At 36.1% G+C, this 26,673-nt stretch overlaps 2 protein-coding genes across 4 annotated transcripts in view; one reads left to right on the top strand and one right to left on the bottom strand.

Annotated features, from left to right (window-relative positions):
* Positions 1–9,342, top strand: part of LOC137630439 (saccharopine dehydrogenase-like oxidoreductase) — a 46,716-nt gene extending 37,374 nt beyond the window's left edge. For both annotated transcript variants that reach the window (XM_068361909.1, XM_068361910.1), the window contains exons 8-10: positions 3,462–3,629; positions 3,977–4,071; positions 7,513–9,342. In XM_068361909.1, the coding sequence (XP_068218010.1) occupies positions 3,462–3,629; positions 3,977–4,071; positions 7,513–7,606 (357 nt within the window). In that variant the 3' untranslated portion in view covers positions 7,607–9,342. The remainder of the gene's footprint in view (positions 1–3,461; positions 3,630–3,976; positions 4,072–7,512) is intronic.
* LOC137630438 (uncharacterized) overlaps positions 1–26,673 on the bottom strand; it is a 304,794-nt gene that overhangs the window by 139,358 nt on the left and 138,763 nt on the right. The window lies entirely within an intron of this gene.

The following is a 26,673-nucleotide window of genomic DNA, read 5'->3' as shown; positions in this document are numbered from 1 at the left end:
TTGATTATATAATTCTTATTAAGCCTATAGGCTTAGAAATAAAATAAAGAAGGATGTAGACTACACGTAGACTAGAGAAATTTTACAAATGGTGCTTTATAAGTTACAAGATATGATGTAAATTTAAAATGCTATCTGACATATAGCCATTCCCTAATATGTTATAAAGCCAAGGCTCCAGAGCCATATTATTATTATCATTATTCCAAGGCACGTTTTTACTGCAGAATCTCCAGATTACAGTATAGCTGTGGGTGAATATCTGACCTGCTGTGTTTGTAAAGTAAAAGTAAATAGAGGTAGAAATAATTATATTTCTAATAGCGAAGATAACTTGCTACCTCACTTATTTAATTAGCTAATTGTCATTATTTCCTCTCCCCGAATAAATCCCTCAAGAGACTAGAACTGTATAGGTAGTGTTGACTATAACCTATTTCTAAGCTATAGACTTATGATGATTTGTTGCAAGTTTCCAACCCTACTAATTTTTGCTTTATACACAAAACGACATAAGCAAAATTAAATATCTTTAAAATGAGTTTACTGTATATCCCAAATGCATAAATTGGTACCATTAGATTATAGGGCTAAGCTTAATTTTTTTCCCTCATGATGCCCTCTTCCTGACAGACAGTTCCATGAATAGTCTCAGAGTCATGGTGACAAAGGAATTTGTGCTACGGTAACGCATTTAATTTTTTTCTGAAATATCATTCTAGCACAATTTTTTTTAATTATGTAATATTTTTCAAGGATGAAATTTTACATAACTATGGGCCAACGTGGTCTCATACACGTTTACCAAATGAAATTTGAGTTTTTAAAACTAAGTGGCAACTTGAGAACAACGCTCATCTGATGAAAAAATAAGAAATTAGCACCAGGTTTGCTCTTTACTGTCCATGTAGCAAATATAATGTGATAATGTGTATTTGAGGGTAGTGGCTTTTCATGGGTTAGTAACCCAAAAATATGATTGTCCTTATGGTCCTCACTGGTGTGGAAATTTACTGTTAAAGGCCCATACTTAATCTAAAGTTTATTCAATCTTTCTCTATAAAAAAAACTTTGAAGTCTGTTTTCTGAACTTTAAATTTTTGAAGAAAATTGAATCAACAATATTTCTTTTTTAATATTGACAGATTTTTTGTCATTCACACACAAAAGGATAGGGAATTTTACAGTGAAAGATGGAAGTGGAAGGTTAGGGAATTTTACAGTGAAAGATGGAAGTGGAAGGTTGTTAAAAGGAGAAGAGGCAAGGAAAAGGTGGGTGGAATATTTTGAAAGTTTACTGAATGTTGAGGATAATAGAGAGGCAGATATAATTGCTGTTGCAGGTGTTGAGGTGCCAGTGATGGGAGATGAGAATGAGAGAGATTACAAGAGAGGAAGTGAGGAGAGCACTAGATGAAACGAGAGTAGGAAAAGCATCTGGTATGGATGGTGTGAGAGCTGAGATGTTTAAGGAAGGGGGTGTGACTATACTTGAATGGTTGGTGAGATTGTTTGATAAGTGTTTTGTGTTGTCAATGGTACCAGTAGAATGGGGTTGTGCGTGTATTGTACCACTATATAAGGGTAAGGGAGATGTGCATGAGTGTTGTAATTCAAGGGGTATTAGCTTGTTGAGCGTGGTGGGAAAAGTGTATGGTAGAGTACTGATTAATAGGATTAAGGTTAAAACAGAGAATGCAATCTTAGAAGTACAGGGTGGTTTTAGAAGAGGTAGGGGTGGTATGAATTAGATTTTTACAGTTAGGCAGATATGCGAGAAATATTTAGCGAAAGGTAAGGAGGTGTATGTTGCGTTTATGGATCTGGAGGAAGCGTATGATAGAGTTGATAGGGAAGCAATGTGGAATGTGATGAGGTTATATGGAGTTGGTGGAAGGTTGTTGCAAGTAGTGAAAAGTTTCTACAAAGGTAGTAAAGCATGTGTTAGGATAGGAAATGAAGTGAGCGATTGGTTTCCGGTGAGAGTGGAGCCGAGACAGGGATGTGTGATGTCGCCGTGGTTGTTTAACTTGTACAGTATGTTGATGGAGTGGAGAGAGAGGTGAATGCTCAAGTGCTTGGACGAGGATTGAAACTGGTAGACGAGAATGACCATGAATGGGAGGTAAATCAGTTATTGTTTGCGGATGATACTGTACTGGTTGCAGACGCAGAAGAGAGGCTTGGCCGCTTAGTGACAGAATTTGGAAGGGTGTGTGAGAGAAGGAAGTTGAGAGTTAATGTGGGTAAGAGTAAGGTTATGAGATGTACGAGAAGGGAAGGTGGTGCAAGGTTGAATGTCATGTTGAATGGAGAGTTACTTGAGGAGGTGGATCAGTTTAAGTACTTCGGGTCTGATGTTGCAGCAAATGGTGGAGTGGAAGCAGATGTACGTCAGAGAGTGAATGAAGGATGCAAAGTGTTGGGGCAGTTAAGGGAGTAGTAAAAAATAGAGGGTTAGGCATGAATGTAAAGAGAGTTCTGTATGAGAAAGTGATTGTACCAACTGTGATGTATAGATCTGAGTTGTGGGGAATGAAAGTGACGGAGAGACAGAAATTGAATGTGTTTTTTGAGATGAAATGTCTAAGGATTATGGCTAGTGTATCTCGACTAGATGGGGTTAGGAATGAAGTAGTGAGGGTGAGAACGGGTGTAAGTAATGAGTTAGCAGCTAGAGTGGATATGAATGTGTTGAGGTGGTTTGGCCATGTTGAGAGAATGGAAAATGGCTGTCTGCTAATGAAGGTGACGAATGCAAGAGTTGATGGGTGAAGAACAAGAGGAAGGCCAAGGTTTGGGTGGGTGGATGGATGGAGTGAAGGAAGCTCTGGGTGATAGGAGGATAGATGTGAGAGAGGCAAGAGAGCGTGCTAGAAATAGAATGAATGGCGAGCGATTGGGATGCAGTTCTGGTAGGCCCTACTGCTTCCTCCGGTGCCTCGGATGACCGCGGAGGTAGCAGCAGTAGGGGATTCAGTGTTATGAAGCTTCATCTGTGGTGGATAACGGGGGGGGGGGGGGGGGACGGTGGGCTGTGTCACCCCTAGCAGTACCAGCCGAATTCGGTTGAGTCCCTTGTCAGGCTGGGAGGAACGTAGAGAGGAGAGGTCCCCTTTTCTGTTTCATTTGTTTGATGTCGGCTAACCTCCCCCTCTCAAAAAAAAAAAAAAATGGGGGGAAGTGCCTTGGTATATGTATGTATGTGCAATCTAGAAGTCAATTTTTGAAAATTAAAAAAACTTCATGAAAAAGTCACAATCGGAAGTTTTGCCTCTATACAGTATTTGTGTGTGTATTTTTAGTTGAAATATAAAAATTGATTGAGAAATAGAAAACTTAGAGTTTGGAGTAACTTCAAAATAACAATTTTAGTGCAGCAGAGTCTTGTTCCTTAAGATATTTTCCAACAAAAGGAGTATTTAGGTATTTTGACTAATATGTCTTATTTCTTATTTCAGTATCCAGAAATCTTCACTTTTGGTATATTTTCAAGAAAAGGACCTGAGCTATCAACATTAAAAGGCCTGAAATTCTGCATCACACTCACTGGGAAAGGATGGGACACAAAGCTGGAAGATCCTGCAGAGCAACATACAGATCCTCCTAACACAACAAAAACAGTAACGGTAAAGATCTTGGTTCTTATACCACTTTGGTCTTACATTAAAAATTGTAGTCTTGAAATATTTTTATTGTTGAAAGAGGGCCCTTTTTTCTTACTATAGTCTTGATACAACTTCATAATTCAATATATTTTATAGGGCTGGTGCGTAGGTATTGCTACAAGTTCTTTGTACCCGCTAGCTTTCAGTGCTGTATTATAATGTCCACGTTCCTTTTTCTCTACTACTGTTAGGCTATTTGAATTTCAACTTTTTCTTTCTAAATAAATTATAATGCCAAAATGAAAAACTGTACAGCATATCATATTTCTGAGGTCAATTTTTTCTTTACCTTAAAATTTTTTTTATAGGTTGTGGGTCCTGATCCAGGATATACTGCTTGTGCTATTGTTGTAACTCAGGCTGCCTTAACGATTCTTGAGGAAAAGGATAGGCTCCCTGTCAAGTAAGTACAATTGTATATTTTTTTTAAACTAATTTCATGTTTTGTGTGCTTGCTCTTTAGTTTATATCACAAATTGGGGCTTCATTTTTGTTCCTATATGTAATATAAACCTTTGATGTTTAGTAGGAGTAGGACTACAGCGAAGCTATAACGGCCATTAAGTTTTTAATGAGGTAAATGCAGCTACTGAAGTGGGTAAGCCTCGCCTCCCAACTGGTACTGCCATTCTTTATGTACATACTTCTCAATATCCTATTTAGGCTTGATTTAAGTTTTGATATTTCTTTCCAGATTGTTTTCTTGCTATTAGTGGCATAGGTTCTGGGTGGACATGGTGTTATGTCCGGATAAACGTAGCAGTGTCTTGCAGGTACATGATTAAACCGGAGGTTAACCCTCATCACCTGGTGTAGTCTTGTAGTTGAACGACTGTTTGTAGAATTCCCCATATTCTGAGTGTAGGGACTGGCCTGGCCTTGTGTGCAGTGGATTGAGTTTGCAAATAAGAAGGCAAAGTCAAAGACAAATTCTTTGAAGTCAGTCTTGGCAATACTCAAGCTGATGCCTAAGAAACCTTCAAGCACTTTCATTTCTTCTTCAGATTCACTGTCTGCTGCTCATTCTTTTCCATCTGAGACTGAATGTTGGAGGAAGTAAGGAGGGGGAGCCACTGCCCTTCCTCAGGGAGGTCCTTTAGTGAAATTACAGTAATTCCTTTCACTAGCAAAGGAGAAACCCCTGCCTCTTGCCCAAAGCTCTTCCACCATCATAATTGCAGCCTACTCTTGCAAGGACTTGGACCTGGGCTTTTGTGGCCTGCCTTTAGTATCAGTGGTGCCCCGTTGGCAGAGAAACTTACTGAGGTCTTAGCATCCTCTAGGTCTCAAGGTCTTCTCGTCCTTTTGCCACTCTTCCATGGCTTGCAAAGGAGAGCTGTGTTGTGACTACCGTGGACACGCTCTTGCCTGCTGCCACAGACAAGCCCTCGTTGCCTGTAGCAGTTGGAATGCAGCAAGAAAACCCTTGACTTAGTGGAGAAGCAGGGTTGTCGCTACCCTTCCTCTGATTAGTCTGTTCCTGTGCCTTGTTTCCTTGTTGAGGAGCTGCCTGCTGGAGTGTCTAAAGTGTTCTTCCAGTTCCTCTGCATGGATTTTTAGTAGTGGTGTTGTACTGAAACCCTCCCCACAGAGAGGCATGCAGGTACAAGGTTCTAGGGCACATGCTTTTGCCTCAAGGGCCAAATGTCATTAGATAATTGGCATGAGTGCTACTGGTCAGGATGTAGAGATACACTGTTCTCCCACTTGCAGGAACATCCAGACAAACTGAAACGAACCCCTCCCCACGCACATGCGTAAAGAAGTCTGTTCGTACTGAGCATTTGTCAACTTCACCTGAAGAAACAACCACTCCTCCATGAACTGGGAAGGCATGTAGTCGAAACCCACGAGCATGCTCACTGACACGTCAGAATTATGAAAGTACATAATCGTTATCCTAAACATGATCAAGACTTGACATTCACGAGTGTTTTCATAAACATGATTGTCTTGTAGTAAAAGATCTTGTCTGGATTCGCCATGCATACGATCACCTCAAGCATTGCCTGGTATGTGCGCCCCACACGTGAAATCATCTCTATGAGTACAGTGCACCCTGTTTGTGCCATGATTAGCTGAGAGACAATTTTTGGTGAATGTTAAACCTAGAACCACAGTTATCTAAACGCTCACGATTACCAATGTGTGAACAACACACAACATGAGAGAGATCACCGAGACACACAAGATCATAGACATGCATGATAACCATCTTGTTCACGTTCTTATGCATGCGTATACATTTGGACATTCATATCTGGAAGGCTATAGATTCCTCCTAGACTGTACACTAGTCCCTAGTTGAGGCCTAGCCTAACACCTACATCATCTTGGTGCTTGGGTAGTTAGGAGGCTGACAGGCAGGATTCAAGTTGGACAATGCATGGTTTTGTATAATGTATAGGAACAAATAACATTTTTTTACTAACCCTTTTACCCCCAGGCTATTTGGAAATTTCCAACCCTTAACCCCCAGGGGTTATTTTTTTTCAAGCACATTTTGCAGTACAGTATATTTTTTTTTAAATTGCTCTAACAGCCTTAATTTTTGACATAGAGAGGTCAGGTTAGTCTCATTCTCTTGGAAAATGCCTGAAGTTTCTCAAAAAATTATCAAAAATATAGAAAAGAAAATTTAAATAGCAGTTTTTTGCAAGGACGTACCGGTACGTCCATGGGGGTAAAGGGATGAGTTTTGTGAAACTTACCAGTACGTCCTTTGGGGGTAAAAGGGTTAACCTGAAACCTTCAACTTACATAGTCCACTTCAACCACCCAAGTAGTCAAAGGTCAAAGTCAAGGCAGCCAGCTGTGTTTACCTCCTTAAAAACCATATTAAAGGTTTCAGGTTTGTAAAGGTTAGGAAAAATACAAATTGAATAAAAAATTTGTAAAGTTTTCATTTTTTAAATACTACTATAAAGGTCTTGAGTTTAGTCTGCTATTTGGCCCAATGGAATCCTGTCTTATTTCCAGAAATAAAATTTTAAAATATTTGTGAATTTAATAGTTTTATGTGAAATCCTTTCATGTTCAAAATTAATTTTTTGTTAATTTTACCATATAACTATTATGCAGTATCTATTATACTGCATGGTAATAAAACAGTTGAGACTCGGCCATAAACTTGAATGTTTTTAGTACATGCCATAAACTTGAATGTTTTTAGTACATTTAATTTAGTCTTGCCAAGGTTTGTTAGCATTATGGATTTTGTAGTGCAAGAAATAGAATAACATTTAAACGTGATGTATTCAAGCTGTCAGATCCCCCCTTAAAATGCATATCCTTGTTTACCCTAAAATTGTTTCACAACTAACTTCACACCTGACAAGGTAACCCTAAATCATATTTATTAAAAGGGAAAAGTTGATTCATATCTTTCAGACCAAGGTAAACTACTTCCCCATGAATAAAATTGATTTGACAAGTAATATGAAAGTTTACGCCTGTCCCAGTGAACTAAATTCACCCGTAAATTGTGTGCCGAGGATGTGTGTTCTATTCAGAAGTGTGATTAATGGGAATGAACATGATTTTTAAATTAAAATCTTATTTCTCTACGTAACCTCAGAGTAAAACTAGTGACCCACCTACTTCTCTCCCTACTTTTGATTTGAAGTGTTCAGGTTTTTTTATTTGAAGTGTTCAGGTTTCAAGTCCACTTAAATCTGAAGAGTTCTTTACCTTCTTCCTAGCAGATGGTGAGGTAGTGTACAAAGGCAGGGGTGATAAAATAGTTTGTTCTAGTTATAGATTAATGTATGAAAATATTTACTTGCATTTGCAAGTGTTTAATTTTACAAGTTATTTTTTTCTCAAGCAAACATTCCTTTTTCAGAGGCGGTGTTTATCCACCAGGTGCTGCCTTTCTTAAGACTTCTCTCAGGGATCGACTTGAGGCCAATAACATAAAGTTTTCTGTTCAGGAGTAAAAATTTTAAGTCTTCCAAGTAAAGAGGGCTAAGTATGGTGCTTTAGAAATACCTAATTAAAAACTTTTCTATTCAAGTACTTATTCTTTTATTATGAACAAATGCTGAAAGTTTTAAAACCTGTCAAGGTAGATATTAAACGAGAGCTATATGTTGGTTGTGGATGTGAAATGAATATTGGTATTTGTTAAACCGTGTCATAGATTATCTTGTTAGCAGGTTAGTGTTATCTACTTAATAGTTTAATGATATGCAAGGTTTTAAAAATTAAAATCATGCCACTGTCAATGGTTTGTATACCATCAGTCTTGAAGCATCCTCTATTTAATAAGATTTTTTTTTATACTGTGATGGAAAGGCTGTTTGGAAGAAGTTAACTCACTTGACAGGGCATTAGAAATATATGGCATGCAGAGTAGACAGTGTTCTTGATTAAAAGTATTACCTGTAGGTTGGCCAAGATAAATTTTGATGGCATTTATAATAACTACCTTGAGATTTTAAGCTTATTTTTCCATTATGGTTTTGCCAACATATACAGTGTAGTCCAATAGTTGGTTAAAACCTGTCATATGGTTTGTTCAAAAGCTTTAATTAGCCTAGTATGCGAACTTATTGCAATAAATAATTTTGGTGCATTTATTAATAATGCAATAGTCAAAGTAAAGGTTAAGGTAGTCGCTATTCTGTGGTTTTCATATACAATTGCTGTGAAAAGGGAATGAAAATGTCTTGAGGAAAAGTTTTGTCTAAGCCTTAAATTCAAACGGTGCTACAGATAAATTATATGGTTTACTTAAGCATGTCTGATTATTGGTTACTGGAAAAGATATTAAACTATTGGTTTGTATTTTTTTTTTGTTGTTCTGTGAAAGGATTTTCTTCCTCTTTTTATTAAAAGTAATTTTATCATTGAGGAGCATCTTTGAAAAAATTTTCTCCATTGGTATGACTAGACCAGGATTAATGATTGTATGACTTTTTTTTTGGTCTGCTAACATCTATTAGTTTCAATTAATTGAAAAAAAAAAAAATCCAGGAAATTTAATGATCCATAATAATAATCTTAAATGGTTATAACTGTATTGCTTCATAGCTAATTTTACACAGCCGTAACTTCTTAGTTCTACTAAGTTAATGTATCATGCCCATAAGGAAAGCATAACTAAAGGTATTGAGTAGTTGTATGTTATTTACTAACTGCATGGTTGTGTACTTGTAAAGAACAGTAGAGAGCTGTGGAAGTATATTTGCATTACATTGTGTTTTTGATAACAATGAATATTAGGTATTCGTCAATGTTATATCAAGTTTTTCCTAACCCAAACATATTTGAGCATTTCTTTCCATGTGGTTACATATTTGATTAGATATATTTAAATGTCAATCAAAACTATGCGTTCTAAAGATTTCCAGTAGTCGTTTATTTTTGTATTTTTATTGTTCTTACATTCTGGACACTTTGAGTAATACATTCCTATGAAAATAACTACAATAAGTTTCTATATTGATCTACTGTATAAGATTTAGACCTTTCAATTTCTGCAAAATGGCCACATGTATGATGATAGAAAATAGGCCCTCATTGTTGCAATATATGGTCCTGTAAGGTTTACTAATTTTCATGACATTTAAACTTGTTAAAATGCAGGATGATTCCATTTGTAATGCACTTATTTTCTTATGTATTAAGCTTTATATGATTAAATATAATAAATATATTTTGTACTGGACTAGATCATTCATTCAATTTGCACCTTTGATCTCTACAAATTTGAATTCCAAATCTTTTGTTTAATGGATTTTCGTACTACAGTAGAGGCTCGTACTTGAATGGAAATATTTTTACAATGTAATAGTGTAAAGTGATGGGATATTTCATTGCAATAACTAAGGTTGGTCTTATGAGAGAATACAAACCAACCTCCTTCAGGTAGGGTGTGTATTTTCAGAGCAATGAAGTGTACTTTTAAACTTTTTCTTTAAGGAAGTGAACACTGGTTATTGCTGGTTATCGTGAAGCAAGACACGAGGTCATGGGAGGGGATGGAATTTACATTGCTAAACCACCTGTAGATCCACACTCGCTGTGCTCTTGCTAGGGGCATGATTGTTCACTATCATCCCCAAGTGTCATGTGTAGGTCATAGCCTCCTTCCCATGGCAGGCATATGCTTTAAGCGGGAGAGAGAGAGCTTTGCTGCCTCCTTCAAGTCATTGGGTGCATCTATCACTGCTGTGCTTACTTCCCTTGCTCATTCCCTGGGGAGTGTGCGACAGTAGCAAGGAGTCCCCCGGATCTATGTTGGCGAACTTTTAGATGCTAGTGGTGTGTGGGGTTCCTTCTGTGTTTGGTGCACTACGGGAGGTTTTGGTCTCCTAAGGTCTTTCAGTACCAGTAGTGAAGGGTATGTCGATGAGTTCCCAGTATGTTTGCAATCGCTAGGAGCAATAAACATTAACGCTTCCAGGAGCTGCATTGCATAACACACTGGTAATCTCACAACTATCTGTTATTGAAACTGCAGATTGCTTTGAAAGCTTCATGGTTACTATAGCAGATCCATGCTTCCCTCTTATCATATTTGAAATTCATCTTGATTTCACTCATTTTACTGCAAGGTTGTGTATAAATGCTTCGTAATGAAATTTGAATGACTTGGTTTCCTTACATTGTCATCAATTTTTGGAACATTGGAAGAGCGATCCTTTTTAGTTTCCAGGTTGTCATATCCCAGGTATTGGTGGGGTCGTCATTGGAAGGAAACATTTTCAATGGTTTTGTTTGTTGGTTAGTTTACCTGCTTGAGAATGTTAAGAAGGTATACATTGGAAAAGAAATTTGCATTCTCTACTATCAGCACAGCGAGAGTGTACTTCCCAAGATGGTCCACTCCATATCCTACCCGTGGGATAACATAAACAGTTGGGTCTTGCAATACGTGTGTTCGGAATGTGCGATTCCCCTTTTATGTAATTATTAGTTCTCAAAAAATGAATTTCTTTCTGCAAAGCCTTTGTCTATGAGTCACGAACATCCAGACAAACTGAAACGAACCTCTCCCCATGCACATGCGTAAAGAAGTCTGTTCATACTGAGCATTTGTTAACTTTACCTGAAATAACCACTCCTCCATGAACTGGGAAGGCACATAGGAGGACCCCACAAGCATGATCACTGACACGTCAGAATTATGAAAGTCCACAATTGTCATCCTAAACATGATGAAGACTTGACTATGTCTTTTCAAGTACTGCATGGGAAGGTTAGCGTAGGAATGGTTATGATAACTGATAATAAATGTAACCTTACCATATTTATTTTATCATAATAAATATCCTATTTGAGGAAAAATTTCATATCAACAATGAGAACAACTTTTATCTATTCGTTTCCTGCTGAGAAAATGTAAACATTGAGTTGTGGTTACGTTCTCAAACCTTTATCTTTCTTTCTCTAACCTTTCGATAATTTTAATGGTAGCAATAACATTTACATTAGCATATGTTAATGATGGTATTAATAACATTTATATTGGCATAATAATTTTTCATTAAAAATGCATCATGATTCAAATTATCCTCATTCTCTAATCGCACCATTTTCTCTGTCACATCGAACGTTATAGTGGTAACCAAATTGTTCAATAATTTAATATTCAACTACGCCAGTATCATTTTTTTTTTTTTTCCCTGGTTCCATAATTGATGTGGGTATAGGTTGTTCCATAATTGATGTGTGTATAAGTTATGGAATTGAACAGACATAACTGAAGTGGAGGCCCTTTAGGAAAAAATATTTTGGAAATGGAACCTAAAATTGTCCCTTTTAATAATTCAAAATTATCATAAATTATCATACTGTTATTGTTAACTAAACGCAAAGAAAATAGTTTGTTTTGTGACGTGAATGTATTTTTAGGGATATGATAAGTAAAATATATGTAATACTGTAACATATTTACTAAAAGCTTTTAGAATCACTGGTTATCAGTTGGATGTGTAATTGCATTCATTTGTTTGTCATGTTCGGCGATGAAACATTCATTACATAACCAATATTTGGTAGAATATCTTTTGCTGCAAAAGGTAACCTACACACTGATGTGTAAATATGTTCATTTGTTCGTTATGATTGGCAATGAAACTTTATCAATGGTTTTATAGGTAGCGTGTTTAGGAAAAGCATGATATACAATTGTCTTTAGTTAATTTGGATTTCAAATGATACAGCAAAAGCTAGCCTATCCATAGATGGTTTTGTAATTCACTTGTTGTCTTGTACAACAGATATGACAAGTTAATTAAAATTGGCCCTAATTTTAGGTCGTCTTCAGTGGAAATATACGGTATTTACACAACCGGGACGTAATATCAAACTTTTTCAACTTGTCAACACTTTATGAAACTTTTTTTAATGTTTTATTAATTCATAACAAGAATTTCATATTAGAAAAATACAGTAGAGTAATTAGTATTGAAAATGGAAAGTAAACAAGTTTGACTGGGTAAGTTGCCATTTGCCTTGCCTTAATGGAATTATTCCCGTCATGTGTATTGAAATCTGCGATGCTATGAATCAACCAAATTCTCGCATAATTGGGACCCCACTATATAGAAGCACATGTTTAAGCTAAACCCACCTGTTGGGACAGAGATAAAAAAACATGGAATCATTCTCCCCATATCTGTAATGATGGGCTTCCAGCCAGAAAACAAGAGTCCCACCTCAATCATTGGATCTCCCGTGATTCCAATGATCCAATTGTTAAAAAAGGCTCAAAACCTCTTTGGGATGGCTGAGATCATCCATTACTCTCACATATAGCTTTGAATGCAAATACCTCCCAACCGTGAGCCTTTCTCCCATTCATCTAAGCAGGCAGTAATTACGAATGTGAAAATATTCACGCCACTTAAGGAACAAAATATATAAATAAATAAAGAAATAAACAAAAAATATACTGTATATAGAAATAAAGGAAACAAGATGAAAGAAAGTTGTTAAAATTAGGAGGTGATCCGATAATGTTGAGAAGTAGAAATAGAAGAAAGAAATTTTGATTCAAACTGAGGGAGCAGTTTCCCTAAGTTCGAGAGCCCTTTTACCTGTCACAATGCTTCAACATGGAAACGATATTCCTTGTTGAAGGAAAATGACTACAAGGCATTCTCTCTTTAAGAGAGTCATGATTGATTTTGAATTATCTGGCATCCTGACATCAAAGGTCATTGATGTGGATATCATCTATTATGAATAAAAAATTAAAAATAAAAGGAAATTCAATTTAAATGCAAGGAGGACTGTATAAAAGTTGAAAGTTTTCAGAGGATCTGTTTCTGAAATAAATATACAAATACTGCTAGCATCATACAACAAATCCTGTTCAAGAATCTTGGAAAGGATGGGCCTGCCATCCTCACCATGAGCCTCAAATAGATATATATTTCTTAAGGTGCCAAAAGTGGGGCATTCAGTCAACAAATACCTCACTGTCATTGGTACCAGACAGTTGTCGCAATATACCTAGTATTGACCAGTCATCAAAAACTCAAGTGCCAACCAAGTGTGACCAATGCGAACACGACAAAGAGTAGTCTCCCACTTTCGGGGCCTCATGATATACTTCCAAGGCGATATAATATTTATTTCACTTATTTTCATCTAAGGTATCCCAATGCGGTTGTCAATTATTATAAAACCAACTCTTTATACTTGCTAAAAAATCATTACACAGTACGAAATGCCTTCTTGGTGGCAATTTAGCTTGTAGGACACTTCTTGCATCACTAAAAATTGTAAAATTCTCCTCTTCTTTTAATGCTATCTTTCAATAGCAATTAGTTTGCCACATAGTTCAGCAGTAAATATAGAAGATACTAGAGAAAGTATACCTATACAATTAAAAGCACTCTTTGGTGTAGATGCAACCGTTCCTCCTTTACTTAAACCAGATGACTGTCACCCACTGTTCAAAGGAAAAGGTAATCCTTTTGGCTGATGTGTTGACAGTAAGCTGAGTAATTAGAAACTTGATCTTCCTCATTCCTGTTTTCCTGAGGCTAAACTAACAAGTTAAGCTTTTTGATATTGTGAAATTAAAGCTCTCTTGATGAACCTTGATACTTATAGAGGTGTAGACCCAAATGATATTTTTCCTTTGTTTTTTATAAAGACTGCAGATTTCTTGGCTCCAAAGTTATCAGTTGTTTTGTGAAAGTTACCAAGAAGAGCTTTAACACTTGTTGGAGAATTGATAATGTTACTCCACTATGTAAATGCGTTTGTGGTAGCCCAAGTCCAACTGATTACCGCCCAATTTCCATAACTCCCATATTATCTGAAGTTTTTGAACGTCTTTTGGCTAAGCATCTACATAGATTTGTAGAAAGTAATCATCTGTTCCTTAGTTTACGATTTGACTTTTGTAAAGGTCTTGGAGGATGTGATGCCCTTCTTACAAGCTCCAATGCTGTATTGTAGTCAGGAAATTTGTGTATGATTTGCCTTGATTTTAGTGCCGCCTTTGACCATGTTGACCATGAAGCCCTTGTTTTCAAATTTAAATGCTGTAGTTGGGAGTCGGAGTGTCTTTTCTCATCATCATTATTGAATTTTCAAGTAATAGACCCCAAAGAGTTGTTTATGGGCACCATAGTAAGTATAGGAAAGCAACATCTGGTGTTCCTCAAGGTAGTGTTCTTGGTCCATTACTTTTCGCACTACAGTATATACACGATGTGGTTTAGCCTATTCAGATGATGCTACTCTCTATGCATCAATTCCATCTCCTGAATCTAGATCTCGGTTTGCTGAATCCCATAATAGAGATCTAATTGAAATTAACGCAGGGTGAAAATTATGGGACTTGAGGATGAATCCTAACAAAACTCATAAGTATGATTATAAGTAGGTCAAGGACAGTTGCTCCTCGACATCCAACCTCAGGATTGATAATGTTTCTTTAACGCTGTATGACTCTTTTAAAATTCTAGGTGTGATTCTTGACAGCAAGTTTACTTTTGAGAAAAACAATAGGTTTGTGTCTTCTGCAATTGCACAAAAAATTGGTTTATTAAGAAAGTCTCGTAAAATTTTCAGTGATCTATTGTGAAGAAGTGTTTTAATTCTTTCATTCTACCTTGGTTTGAGTATTGTTCTGCTGTCTAGTCTTCAGCTGTTGATTCTCATCTTAATTTGTTGGATAAGAACTTACAGTCTATTACATTTCTTTTTCATGATCTAGATAATCTCTGGCACCATCGTTCAATTCGTTCGCTATGCATGATGCATGAAATGTTTCATAATCCTGGCCATCCTTTACATTCAGATCTTCCCGGACAGTACCATCTTGTTCGTAATACTAGGCATACAGTTAATTCTAATAGTCAGGCCTTCTCCTTCATGAGGCTCAATGCTACACAGTATTCTAAAAGTTTTATGCCAGCTGTGCTCAATTTGTGGAATAATCTTCCTAATTGGGTAGTTGAATCGGTAGAACTTCAAAAGTTCAAACTTTCAGGAAATGTTTTTATGTTGAACAAACTGACATAAGATACTACCGCTAGAGAGTTATGGGGTCTTTTGACTTACCAGACAGTACTACATTGGATCCTTCTCTCTGGTTATGGTTCTTTTCCCCTTTGCCTACACACACACACTGAATACTCTGGCCTATTCCTTATATATTCTCCTCTGTCATCATACCCCTGACAACACAAATTACCCAACAATCATTCTTCACTCAAGAGGTTACTGCAATGTAATTGTTCAGTGGCCACTTTCCTCTTGGTAAGGGTAGAAGAGACTCTTTAGTTATGGTAAGCACCTCTTCTAGGAGAAGGACACTCCTAAATCAAACCATTGTTCTCTAGTCTTGGGTAGAGATGTACCATGGTCATCCACTGTCTTGGGTTAGAATTCTCTTGCTCGAGGGTACACTCGAGCACACTATTGTATCTTATTTCTTATCCTCTTTATTTTGTTATGTTTTTTATAGTTTATACGGTATAGGAGATATTTATTTTAATGTTACTCCTCCTAAAATATTTTATTTTCTTTTTTTTCTTTCTTAACTGGGCTATTTTCCTTGTTGGAGCCATTGGGCTTATAGCATCCTGCTTTTCCAACTATGTTGTAGCTTAGCAAGTAATAGTAATAGTACAGTTTATATTTGAAAGTTTTGTTTTAATGTTGTTACTTTTCTTAAAATATTTTATTCTAATTGCTCATTACTTCTTATATTTCCTTATTTCCTTTCTTCACTGGGCTATTTTTCCCTGTTGGAGCCCTTGGGCTTATAGCATCCTGTTTTTCCAACTAGGGTTGTAGCTTAGCAGGTGGTAATAATAATAATAATAATAATAATAATAATAATAATAATATATTCCAAATCCTACTCCAGCATCTGATTTGGAGCCATCAGTAAAGATAAAAGTCGATTCCCTATGTTCTTCAACATGTTCCATAAAAAAGTAACTGGGATTCTAAGTACTGTAATGTTCTTTTATACACTGATGAAATATTTACAGAAAGATATCGCTCGTAATTTCCAAGGAGGGTTGGTAATACAGTATCTAAATGAAAGCACTTCATTTCTAGCTATTTCAAGACTGCTTATTAATTGTTTTACCTGAAACCAATAAGTTTGAGATTTTAGTTGCAACTCAAAATGTCTCCAAGGCTTTACAAGGTTTGCAGTCTGAAAGGTTAATGAAAGAAAGTCTTTGCAAACTAAACCAATACAACAGAAGGTCAAAAGGTAATTCTCCAACATCAACAAGGAGGCTTAGGATAGGTGTTCTTAAGGCTTGTGTGGCCAATTTGATACGAGTATGGTGTATATAATCTAAAATCTTTAATTGGGTTGGGGTAGTTGAAGAGTATATTTCTCCCCCATACTAATCTTTGAAAAAAAAGTAAAGCTTTGTACAACTTTATAATTGTTTTGCAGTTTGCCCACAAGATGTATGGGACAAAACCCTTAAAAGGTTCAGAGCATCAAGATATTTTACTTTTAAGGCTTTCAAGTGAGGAACCCATGTTATCCTGCAGTCAAATATCAACCATAAAAATTAGCTTCACTTACACATGGGATTTGTTGGCCTTTGATGTGCATATCCAGGTCTGGATGCACTCCCAGAGTACAACAGAAATGGATAACGGTTTTGCTTGTCGAAAATGTAAATCCAAACATTTTTCTTTGCACAAGGGGTTAACTACTGCAATGTCATTGTTCAGTGGCTACTTTCCTCTTGGTAAGGGAGTATGAGACTCATTAGCTATGATGAGCAGCTCTTCTAGGAGGACACTCCGAAATCAAACCATTGTTCTCTAGTCTTGGGTAGTGCCATAACCTCTGTACCATGGCCTTCCACTGTCTTGGATTAGAGTTCTCTTGCTTGAGGGTACACTTGGGCACGATGTTCTACCTTATTTCTCTTCCTCTTGTTAGGTTTGAAGTTTTTATAGTTTATATATAAAAGATCTAATTTAATGTTGTTACTCTTCTTAAAAATTTTTATTTTGATTATTTATTACTTCTCTTGTAGCTTATCTATTTTTCCCTGTTGGAGGTCTTGGGCTTATAGCATCTTGCTTTTCAAACTAGGGTTGTAGCTTGGATTTTAATAATAATAATAATAATAATAATATCTGCCCAATAAATAATTTTGTCAATTGAGAGTTGTAGTTTTTTCTTAACCATTGCCATTCTAGCTCCAGCAAATGATATGGAGAGATTATCTACATGAAGTGTTGAGAAAATATCTTGGGAATGACAGAGTATATCCCATTTATAGCTAATGCACACTACTCTGGGGTTCTCCTTCTTCTCGATATTTCCTCTTAGACAGAGTTTCACCTACTCTGACTTGAAAATCTCTATGCGAAACAAATGCTTGAATGAACAATGATAGCTCTCGTCTCGATTCCAAATTATGAACGGTTTCAAATACTGTACAGTATACCATATCTCCAAGCAGTATCAAATGCCTTTTCAAGGTCAAAGAAGACTGTTACATGGTGCTGCTTGAAGCAAAGGCTTCACAAATAGACGACTCAAGTCACATTAACATATCAGTCGTTGCATGCATTTTTCTAAGACCACACTGGATAGGTGATGAAATACCTTTCTTCTCCAGGTACCACATGTCTTGCATTGACCATTTTCTCCATGATCTTACATAAACAAGATATCAATGCAATTGTTGATAGTCTGCCGCTAAAAACTGGGTTTTAAACATGCTAAAATAATAGTTCCCAAAATCAGAATGAAATTTATGCCATATGCTGTTAATAATGCTTAAAATAAATAACTTAGTATAAATAGGTACGTATATGTTTAATCATTGCATATGGAATTCCATCAGGATCAGGGCTGTATCACAACAAGTAGGAAGTGAGGAATCAAATTCCCTTTCAGTAAAAGGAGCATTATAAGATTCCTCCTTTTGTTGTAAAATTTAATAGCTTTAATTATTTGATGCTTCTATACTGGTGACCTGGAGCTTCTCCACACTTGCATGATACATTGGAGAAATGTTCAGCCAAAGGGTTGCTAACCTCAAGTGCTCCAGTCACATACTGACCATTCACCTTCAAGACTGGTAGTGGGTTGGGGGTAATTGTGCCTGCTATCTTTTTTATTTTTTTTTTACTTTCCCCAATACAGAAGATGGTAGCTATTCAAGACTGGCGGCTAGCTTCTTCCATTGCACGATGGAACTGTGCTCTACATTTATTGTATATTGCTAAAATCTCCTCTGTACAATGTCTTCGCAATAATTTAGTCAAAGATTTTATTGCAACTCTGTGCAGGCCAATTAGTTCTGAAGACCACCACAGGACTGGTCGCCGTTTGAATAACTCTGTGGTTTTGGAAATTGAATTGATTCATGCTGTATGGAGGGTTCCATTCAGTAAGTCTATCTCATCGTCTACATTTTCAAACTAATCTGAATTTCCTTCAGTTTCGCTTAGCTCCTGAACAGCCCGCCTTGTCAAGATTCCATTGTGGTGATCTGTGTAAGGGTGGATTATTGTTGATGTTTATAATAATTGGTGTATCATCATTAGTGTGCCGATCATTTAAGAGCCATATAGTGTTAAAGAAACATTATCAATGCTGACATTGTCCTTTGCCTACTTACGGTCATACGTGAGTTTTGTTAGGGTTCAACTTTATGCCCCATAATTTGCACCATGCCGTAATTTTAGCTAGATCTCTACTAGGGGATATAGTAATCCCAGATCTACATTCAGGAGATGGAATTGATGCAAAGGGAGTAGCATCATCTGCATATGCAAGGAGCTGGTTTTCTAGGCCAAACCACATGTTATGCGTATATACTGTAGTACGAAAAGTAAGGGGCCAAGAGCACTACCCCGAGGAACACCAGATGTCAAATTCCTATACTCACTATGGTGCCCATCAACATGACACAGTCCAAGGCAACAATAAAATCAAGGCTAATTATATAAACTTCCTGACCACAATCAAGGGATTTCTATACAGCATTGGAGATTGTAAGGGCATCACATCCTCCAAGGCCTTTGCTAAAGCCTAATTGCAAACTAGGGAACAGATAATTACTGTAACTTCAGCAAATCTATTTAAATGTTTTGCCACAAGTTGTTCTAAAACTTTAGATATTATGGTAGTTATGGAAATTGGGCAGTAATCAGCTGGGTTTGAGTTACCACAAACACATTTACATAATGGAGTAACGTTACCAATTCTGCAACAAGCGGTAAAAGAACCTCATCTTGCTAACTTACGGCAAATAACAGATAAATTGGGAGCTAATATATTTGCCGTCTTTATAAAAAACAAAAGAAAAATACCATTTGGTTCTACACCTTCATAATCATCAAGGCCCATCATGAAAGCCTTGATTTCACGAGACCGAATAGCTAAACTTATTAGTTTAGCTTCAGGAAAAAAGGAATCAGGAAGATCAAGTTTTTCATTACTCTGCTTACTGTCAAACACATCAGCCAAAAGAGATACCCTTTCCTTTGGACAGTGAGTGACAGAGCCATCTGGTTTAAGAAAAGGAGGAACTGTTACATCTTCACCAAAAAGTGCAGATTTAAGGGTGGCCCATCACTTATCTTTCCGAGTTGTACCAGAAAGAGTTTCTTTTATTGTTAAAAAAACATTCCTTTTCAGGTGAAGCATAAACTCCTGAGGGAAAGCTGTTAAATGAGTATACCTATTCCAAGTCAAATCTTATATGTTACCCTTCCAAAGATGATAGGCCGCCTGCTTCGCTAAAAAGCACGTCCACAATCATCAATGAACCAGGGTTTGTCTTTCACTCAGTACTTTCACACACAAGAAGGGATCTGTCTATCAATTATGTTGACAATTTTCTCATTCAAACGAACAACAGGATCAACACTATAATACAATTGTGGCCAATTCAAGTTCAAAAGATCATTCAAAATGCCATTCTAGTCTGCTGAGATTTTACATAAATCTTACATGAGTATGACACATCAGGGACAATTAAGTTATGATTATATGTCCCAATTGGAGAACCAACCTTACTTGTTATAACACTATGGGAGTCAGTGTATCCTAGGTCCAGGCAGTTACCAAACCTGTGAGTAGCTTCACTTATGATTTACCCACAGCCTGATTCAGAAGTAAAGTCCAAAACTTACGCCATGGTGATCAGTAGGAGAGACAGAATTAACCTACTCCCTATGATGAGCATTGAAATCATCAACAAAAATAAAAGAAACCTTTCCGCCAACTTTTATCTTGGCCATAATGGTAAGAAGACAAACGAAGATAGACTAATCCATGTCTGCATTCGTGGGGATTTACCAGATTGGGATTCGGGTCCCGCTCAAGCTCGATAGTTTCTTGTAGTGTCTGCAACCTCAACATTCTTGTGAGCTAAGGATAGGGGGTTTGGGGGAGCTCATAGACCTGCCTTCTGCCTGGGAGTCATCAGAAGTCATTGCCTGGTCTTTGCTTGGATGTTGAGGGGGCTTGGGCACTGATCATATGTGTATATGATCAGTCTCTAGGGCATTGTCCTGCTAACCAGGCAATGACACTGTCTCTTACCTCTGCCATTTATAAGCAGCCTTTAAACCTTTAAAATAGAATTTGCTATGTCTACCACAAGCATTTATAAGCTGAATCTCATGACATCCACATTCGTAGCAGGACTTGTGAGAAGCAGGGTACTCAGTCCTAATATACACCACCATTCCTCTTGCTCTAAGAATGGCATCCCGTTTCAAAATTATTGGCTTCTTAAAACCAGCATTAAGGATCTCAGACGAATGAATCATTTGAGAAACCAAATTTTACAAAAAAAGTATGTCATACTGTTTGGACACAACTGTAAGGTTTTGAATATTGGCAAGCAGATCGCGAATATTGCAATAAAGAAGATGAAACTGGTGAAGTCTAGGACGTACTGGTCCCGGATTTTGCTCAAAGTCTCCTGACAGGATAAGAACCAAAAGCAATAAAAAAGATTCATCATACTTAAAAACTAACTTAAAAGTAATGATAAGTTAAACAATACGCACAGAAATATTTATAATGTGATTGATACAACCCATAGAGTAGAGATAAAAAGTCGGATAAAATGGTCAGTCAACATGGCAGAGACGACACACTATGCAAGGCTAAGTATCCTCCAGGATAGACACTTCAACTGAAGGAAGGACGGTAAGGTTGGTTTTGAAAATGAAAACTTGTGAGGAAGATAAAGAAACAGATAAAGCAAAGGCAACTTCTTGAGAAACAACCAGGCATCCATGGCCCCTCTATTAAGCCTGCCCAACACACCGTTTAAAAAAAAAAAAAAAAGAAAAAAACAAGAGGAAGGGAAATAAGATAGAATAGTGTGCCAAAGTGTACCCTCAACCAAGATAACTCAGCCCAACGACAGTGGAAGACCATGGTACAGAGGCTATGGCACTACCTAAGACTAGAGAACAATAGTTTGTTTCTGGTGTTTCCTTTTACTAGAAGAGCTGCTTACTATAGCTATAAAGAGTCTTCTACCCTTACCGGGGTGCAGTAGTTAACTCTTTGAGTAAAGAAGAATTGTTTGGTAATCTCAGTGTTGTTAGGTGTGTGAGGATAGGGGAGAACAGGGAAAGAAAAGGCCCGACTATTCGGTTAGTGTGTAGGCAAAGGAAAAATAGGCCGTAAACAGAGAGAGGGATCCAATGTAGTACTGCCTGGCCATTCGATGGATCCAGTAACTCTCTAGCGGTATCTCAACAGGTGGCTGGCGCCTTGTCCAACATACTAGTTTTCTGTATTATTAATTGTCCTCAGGGATAAAAATTTGAAGGAAAAGACGAAATTTGTTACTCTGCTATTCCATTCATTACATTTTAGCCAATAGCAATTTTAGACCATAACTTAGGCTTTCATCGGGGCATTTCTACAAAGATACTATTATCCATAGATTACGTCAGTGCATTCATACAAATAAAGTTATAAGAAATTATAAAAGTATCTACTTTAAAACAACAAATTGAAAATTTAACTAAATTTTGACAGAAAATTCCGTTAAATACTAAAGAAGACATCTGGATCTTTAATGAAGGTTAAAATTACCAGTTACATAAGCTTCATATATATTAATATACAGCATGTAAAGACTATTAATGCAACCAAATATTTACCATACATGAAATAAATGTATGAAAGGTTAGAATACAATGATAATATTAAACTAAATTAGCTTACGAGAACGATAAAGGGGTAAAATCCTGTATCAATAAACGGGGTCAAGACTTTGGTTATGAATAATGGTTTTAGCGATGTTAAATGATTGGTGTGTTATTGATTCATTGATATAGCTCAGTTAAGGAAATGAATCTAAGTAAAAGGATATGGTTAAGACTGCACAGAATAAACCTTGTAAATCTCCAGCGACCTTGCCTATTTATTTTCCAAGGCTGTCTCGTCTAAATGAATAAACAATATATATATATATATATATATATATATATATATATATAAAATATATATATATATATATATATATAAATATATATATATATATATATATATATATATATATATATATATATATATATATGCGTGTGTATGTGAGTGTATTTGTGTATATATATATATATATATATATATATATATATATATATATATATATACTGTATATATATATATTATATATATATATACTGTATATATATATATATATATATATATTATATATATATATATATATATATATATATATATATATATATTCTTGTTCTGAAACATTTTTAATTTAGTTCCACAATAACGTTAACCGACGATCAACATAAGGTAACTTTTCATATATGTCGAATCGATTCTAAGGACATCATAATGACTATTCTTTTATAGATCTCAACCCTTTCTCGTGGACAAGGATTACTTGGAAGCATTGGATGTGGACAGAGGAAATAGTCTTGGTCATTACGGAGCAGTGGGCTATGCAAGGGGGGTGGGGGTGGGGAAGCGTACAGCCCCCAAGATGATAGTATTTTGTAGGGGGTGAATTTTAAATCTGGATATATCTAGAACAGTGGTAACATCCAAGTTGATATTTGAAGGCCATACTATCGGACCTTTGGAGAACATTTATTTGTTTGTTAAAGTTTGTAGATATCATGAAATTATTCTCCCAAATCCTAACTGATTCTAAATATTATATATTTTTTTCCTTAAAATATTTATTTTCTATTTTATTTTATATTTCATTTACAGCTCATTTTACTGAATATTCTACGTTTCGTATATTCGAAGTTTCTTAATATTCCTTCCTCTTTTACATTTTGTCTCAAATTACTTGGCTAATTTAATTCAATAATTTCGTTTCTCATTAACTGATTGCTAAAAATTTTACAGATATATATGAAGGAAAATGAGCGGGGCTTAACGCAAACACGCGATAAGATCAGTCTCTTGAAAAATACAAAACCCTGGATTACAAGTTACTCATGAGCGGCAGAGGATGCAAAGGGGCACATCAATGTCTGAGTGACCGACTCGAGGTAAAGTATGAGGCGAGCTAGATCTTGAAAAGGACAATCTTGAAAAGGACGACCTCCACATAGTGACTGTAGAATGGGGGAGGTCTCAGGCATATTATTCTGTGTTTCCATATTTCCTTTCCCCACTGAGCTATTTTTCTCTTTAGATCCCCTGCTTTTCCTGCTAGGGTTGTAACTTAGGTAATAATAATAATAATAATAATAATAATAATAATAATAATAATAATAATAATAATAATAATAAAAAGTTGCTTCCTTATGCTGATGAAGTTGACAAAACACATTTAATGCGAATGAAATAGGCAGGTTAACATTTAGCGTGTTTAAAGGTTTAAAGGTCTCTCATGAATGGCAAAGGCAAGAAACAGGACAATGTCCTAGAGACTGACCATATACACATATGATCAACGCCCATGCCTCTCTCCACACTAGGTATTATAAAAGATGTATACAGACCGAGCTTGGAGAAATAATGAGCATTATTCCTCCAACAGTAACCGATAAGACGGACTTGGTCATCTCAAGGTGAGAGAAAAATAAAACTCTGCCAATTTCTAGAAAATTAATTCAAACAGGTGACGATGACTAAATAGACCTTTAAAAACGGAACGACGAAAACAGTACCTCAAATGCTTTAGGGGAAAAAAGATATTAAAAGCAGGACGGCACCGGGTCGGAAAGAGACCGAGTGCTTATGGTGGAACTTCTACAGTTCAAATCTACAGGGAATGTTTTCATGTTGAACAGGGTAACTTATTTATAGTTATTTATGAAGGATCTATTTTAATTTTGTTACTATTTTTAAAATGTTATTTTAATTTTTCATTACTTTTCTTGTGGTTCATCTATTTCCTTATTTCCTTTTCTCACTGGGCTATTTTCCCTATTAGAACCCTCGGGCTTATAGGGTCCTGTTTTTCCGACAAGGGATTTAAATTAGCTAATAATAATAATAATAATAATAATAATAATAATAATAATAATAATAATAATAACGAAGATGACTTATTGTAGATGATAAAACGGATTAATTTGATAACTTTAAACAGGCTTTCATTAAAGAATGTTTCCCATTCAATTTGGGCACTTTTCAGCCACATCCGAGTTCGCCTCCACTGATCAATTAAGCAAGGTGCGGCTTCAGACATAAGTCTTGTGAGGACCATTTGTCATTCACTGAAATAAGGAACACATCGGCAGAAAAAAACTCGAGCTATTAAGAAATTATCATTTCGTTTATCAGTAAAACCAGAAAATACTTATGCTTTATATTATGTAGAATCTGTACTGTAATACAAGCGCTACATGTAATGAAAGTGATATTGCATTAGATTTCATTGAATATTTCAAGTTTAATCATTAGCATTGTAACGTATTCTTAAGTATTGAATCCTGTATAAATTACCTCAAAGACAAAATATGTTTCTTCTTATTTTGTACTGCATATGAGATTGGAGTTTTTTTTTTAAATAAATGTTCAATGGTTTCTTTTGTATCGTATATTTGTGTAGAACGCCAAATATGCCAATGCAACTCAGAAGCGTCCTATAGCTTCCCACAAGTACTCTCTCTAATATAACTTTAGAATCAAATAGGATTATAAAATACAGAAGTCTTCATTACATCTACCAAGATTTAGGCCACGAAGGATGGCCCAGGTAATGTCATACCAATTATGAATATACTTTCAGGCAAGATGTACCACTGTAGTAATCAACCTTGTCTGAACACATTGTTCGCAATCCCATTACCTAAAAACCAGTTTATATGTTTCCACTTGCCAGACTGTTTCCCAGTATACCATTGACGCGCTCAGTTCCAAATCATATTCTGTGTAGCCTGCAGCTAATAAATAATATTTTTGGTTGTTTAATTTCAGAATAAAAAGGCTAATATGATAAACGTCTAATAGCTTATAATAGGGCACCACTATTAGGGAGAAATGATATCTTTAAAAATCTTCCAGATGTGTTGGAAAAGAGGAAAGGAGAAAGGACGTTCGGCTTAACTTTAAATGAAGCGATAGACTTGCTTTTAAAGCATAGGCAATATGTGGTTTACTCAAGTAACCTATTAATTACACTTTAAAATAACAAGGGCTATACTATATAAAGCACTATACTGGATTCAATACTATGGATTGCATTATTAGTGTTAATAGTTACATTGAAAACCAGGATGCTAATGAGCCTAATGACTCACACAGGGGAAAATAACCTAGTGAGGAAAGGAAATCAGGGAATAAATATACAGAAGTAGGACAGTACGAGACCATGGAAGCACAAGGCCAGCTTAATCTAATATAACAGCAGCAACGACGGACTCCATTATCTACTATCAATTGATGGCAACCAACCCGACTCAACTGCATGACTACGAGGCAAAAGAGGGTCTCTCCATTATAAAAAAAAAAAAAAAAAAAAAAAAAAAAAAAAAAAAAAAAAAACCTCTTCATCCGAGTCAAAAACGGTCTCTCCATTCGAGACAAAAATAAGTCTCTCTCCATTGGAGACAAAAATAAGTCTCTCTCCATTGGAGACAAAAAGGGTCTCTCCATTCGAGACAAAAATAAGTCTCTCTTCATTAGAGACAAAAATAAGTCTCTTTCCATTCGAGACAAAAAAAGGGGCTCTCTCTATTCGAGACAAAAAAAAAAAAAAAAAAAAAAAAAAAAAAAGGGGGGGGGCCCCCCGAGACAAAAATAAGTCTCTCTCCATTGGAGACAAAACTAAGTATCTTTCCATTCGAGACAAAAAGGGGGTCTCTCTATTCGAGACAAAAGAAAAAAGGGGGGTCTCTACATTCGAGACAAAAAGGGGTCTCACCATTCGGGAGCCACTGGCATTCCCACTCCGAATGGAATGATGTTCATCAACAAATCAATCCAATAATTCTATATTCATTTTTCCATCCTTTGTCTACGGGTCCAACTGCACCGATGAAAATGCATTTCATACAATCCAGTCATATTTATTCCACTGCTAAACAAACCTGGTCATTAACTTGGTAATTCATATTTACAAAATTTATGAAATAA

Source organism: Palaemon carinicauda, chromosome 38, assembly GCF_036898095.1.
Source record: "Palaemon carinicauda isolate YSFRI2023 chromosome 38, ASM3689809v2, whole genome shotgun sequence".
Classification (NCBI taxonomy): Eukaryota; Metazoa; Arthropoda; class Malacostraca; order Decapoda; family Palaemonidae; genus Palaemon; species Palaemon carinicauda.
This window is presented reverse-complemented; position numbering and strand designations above follow the sequence as displayed.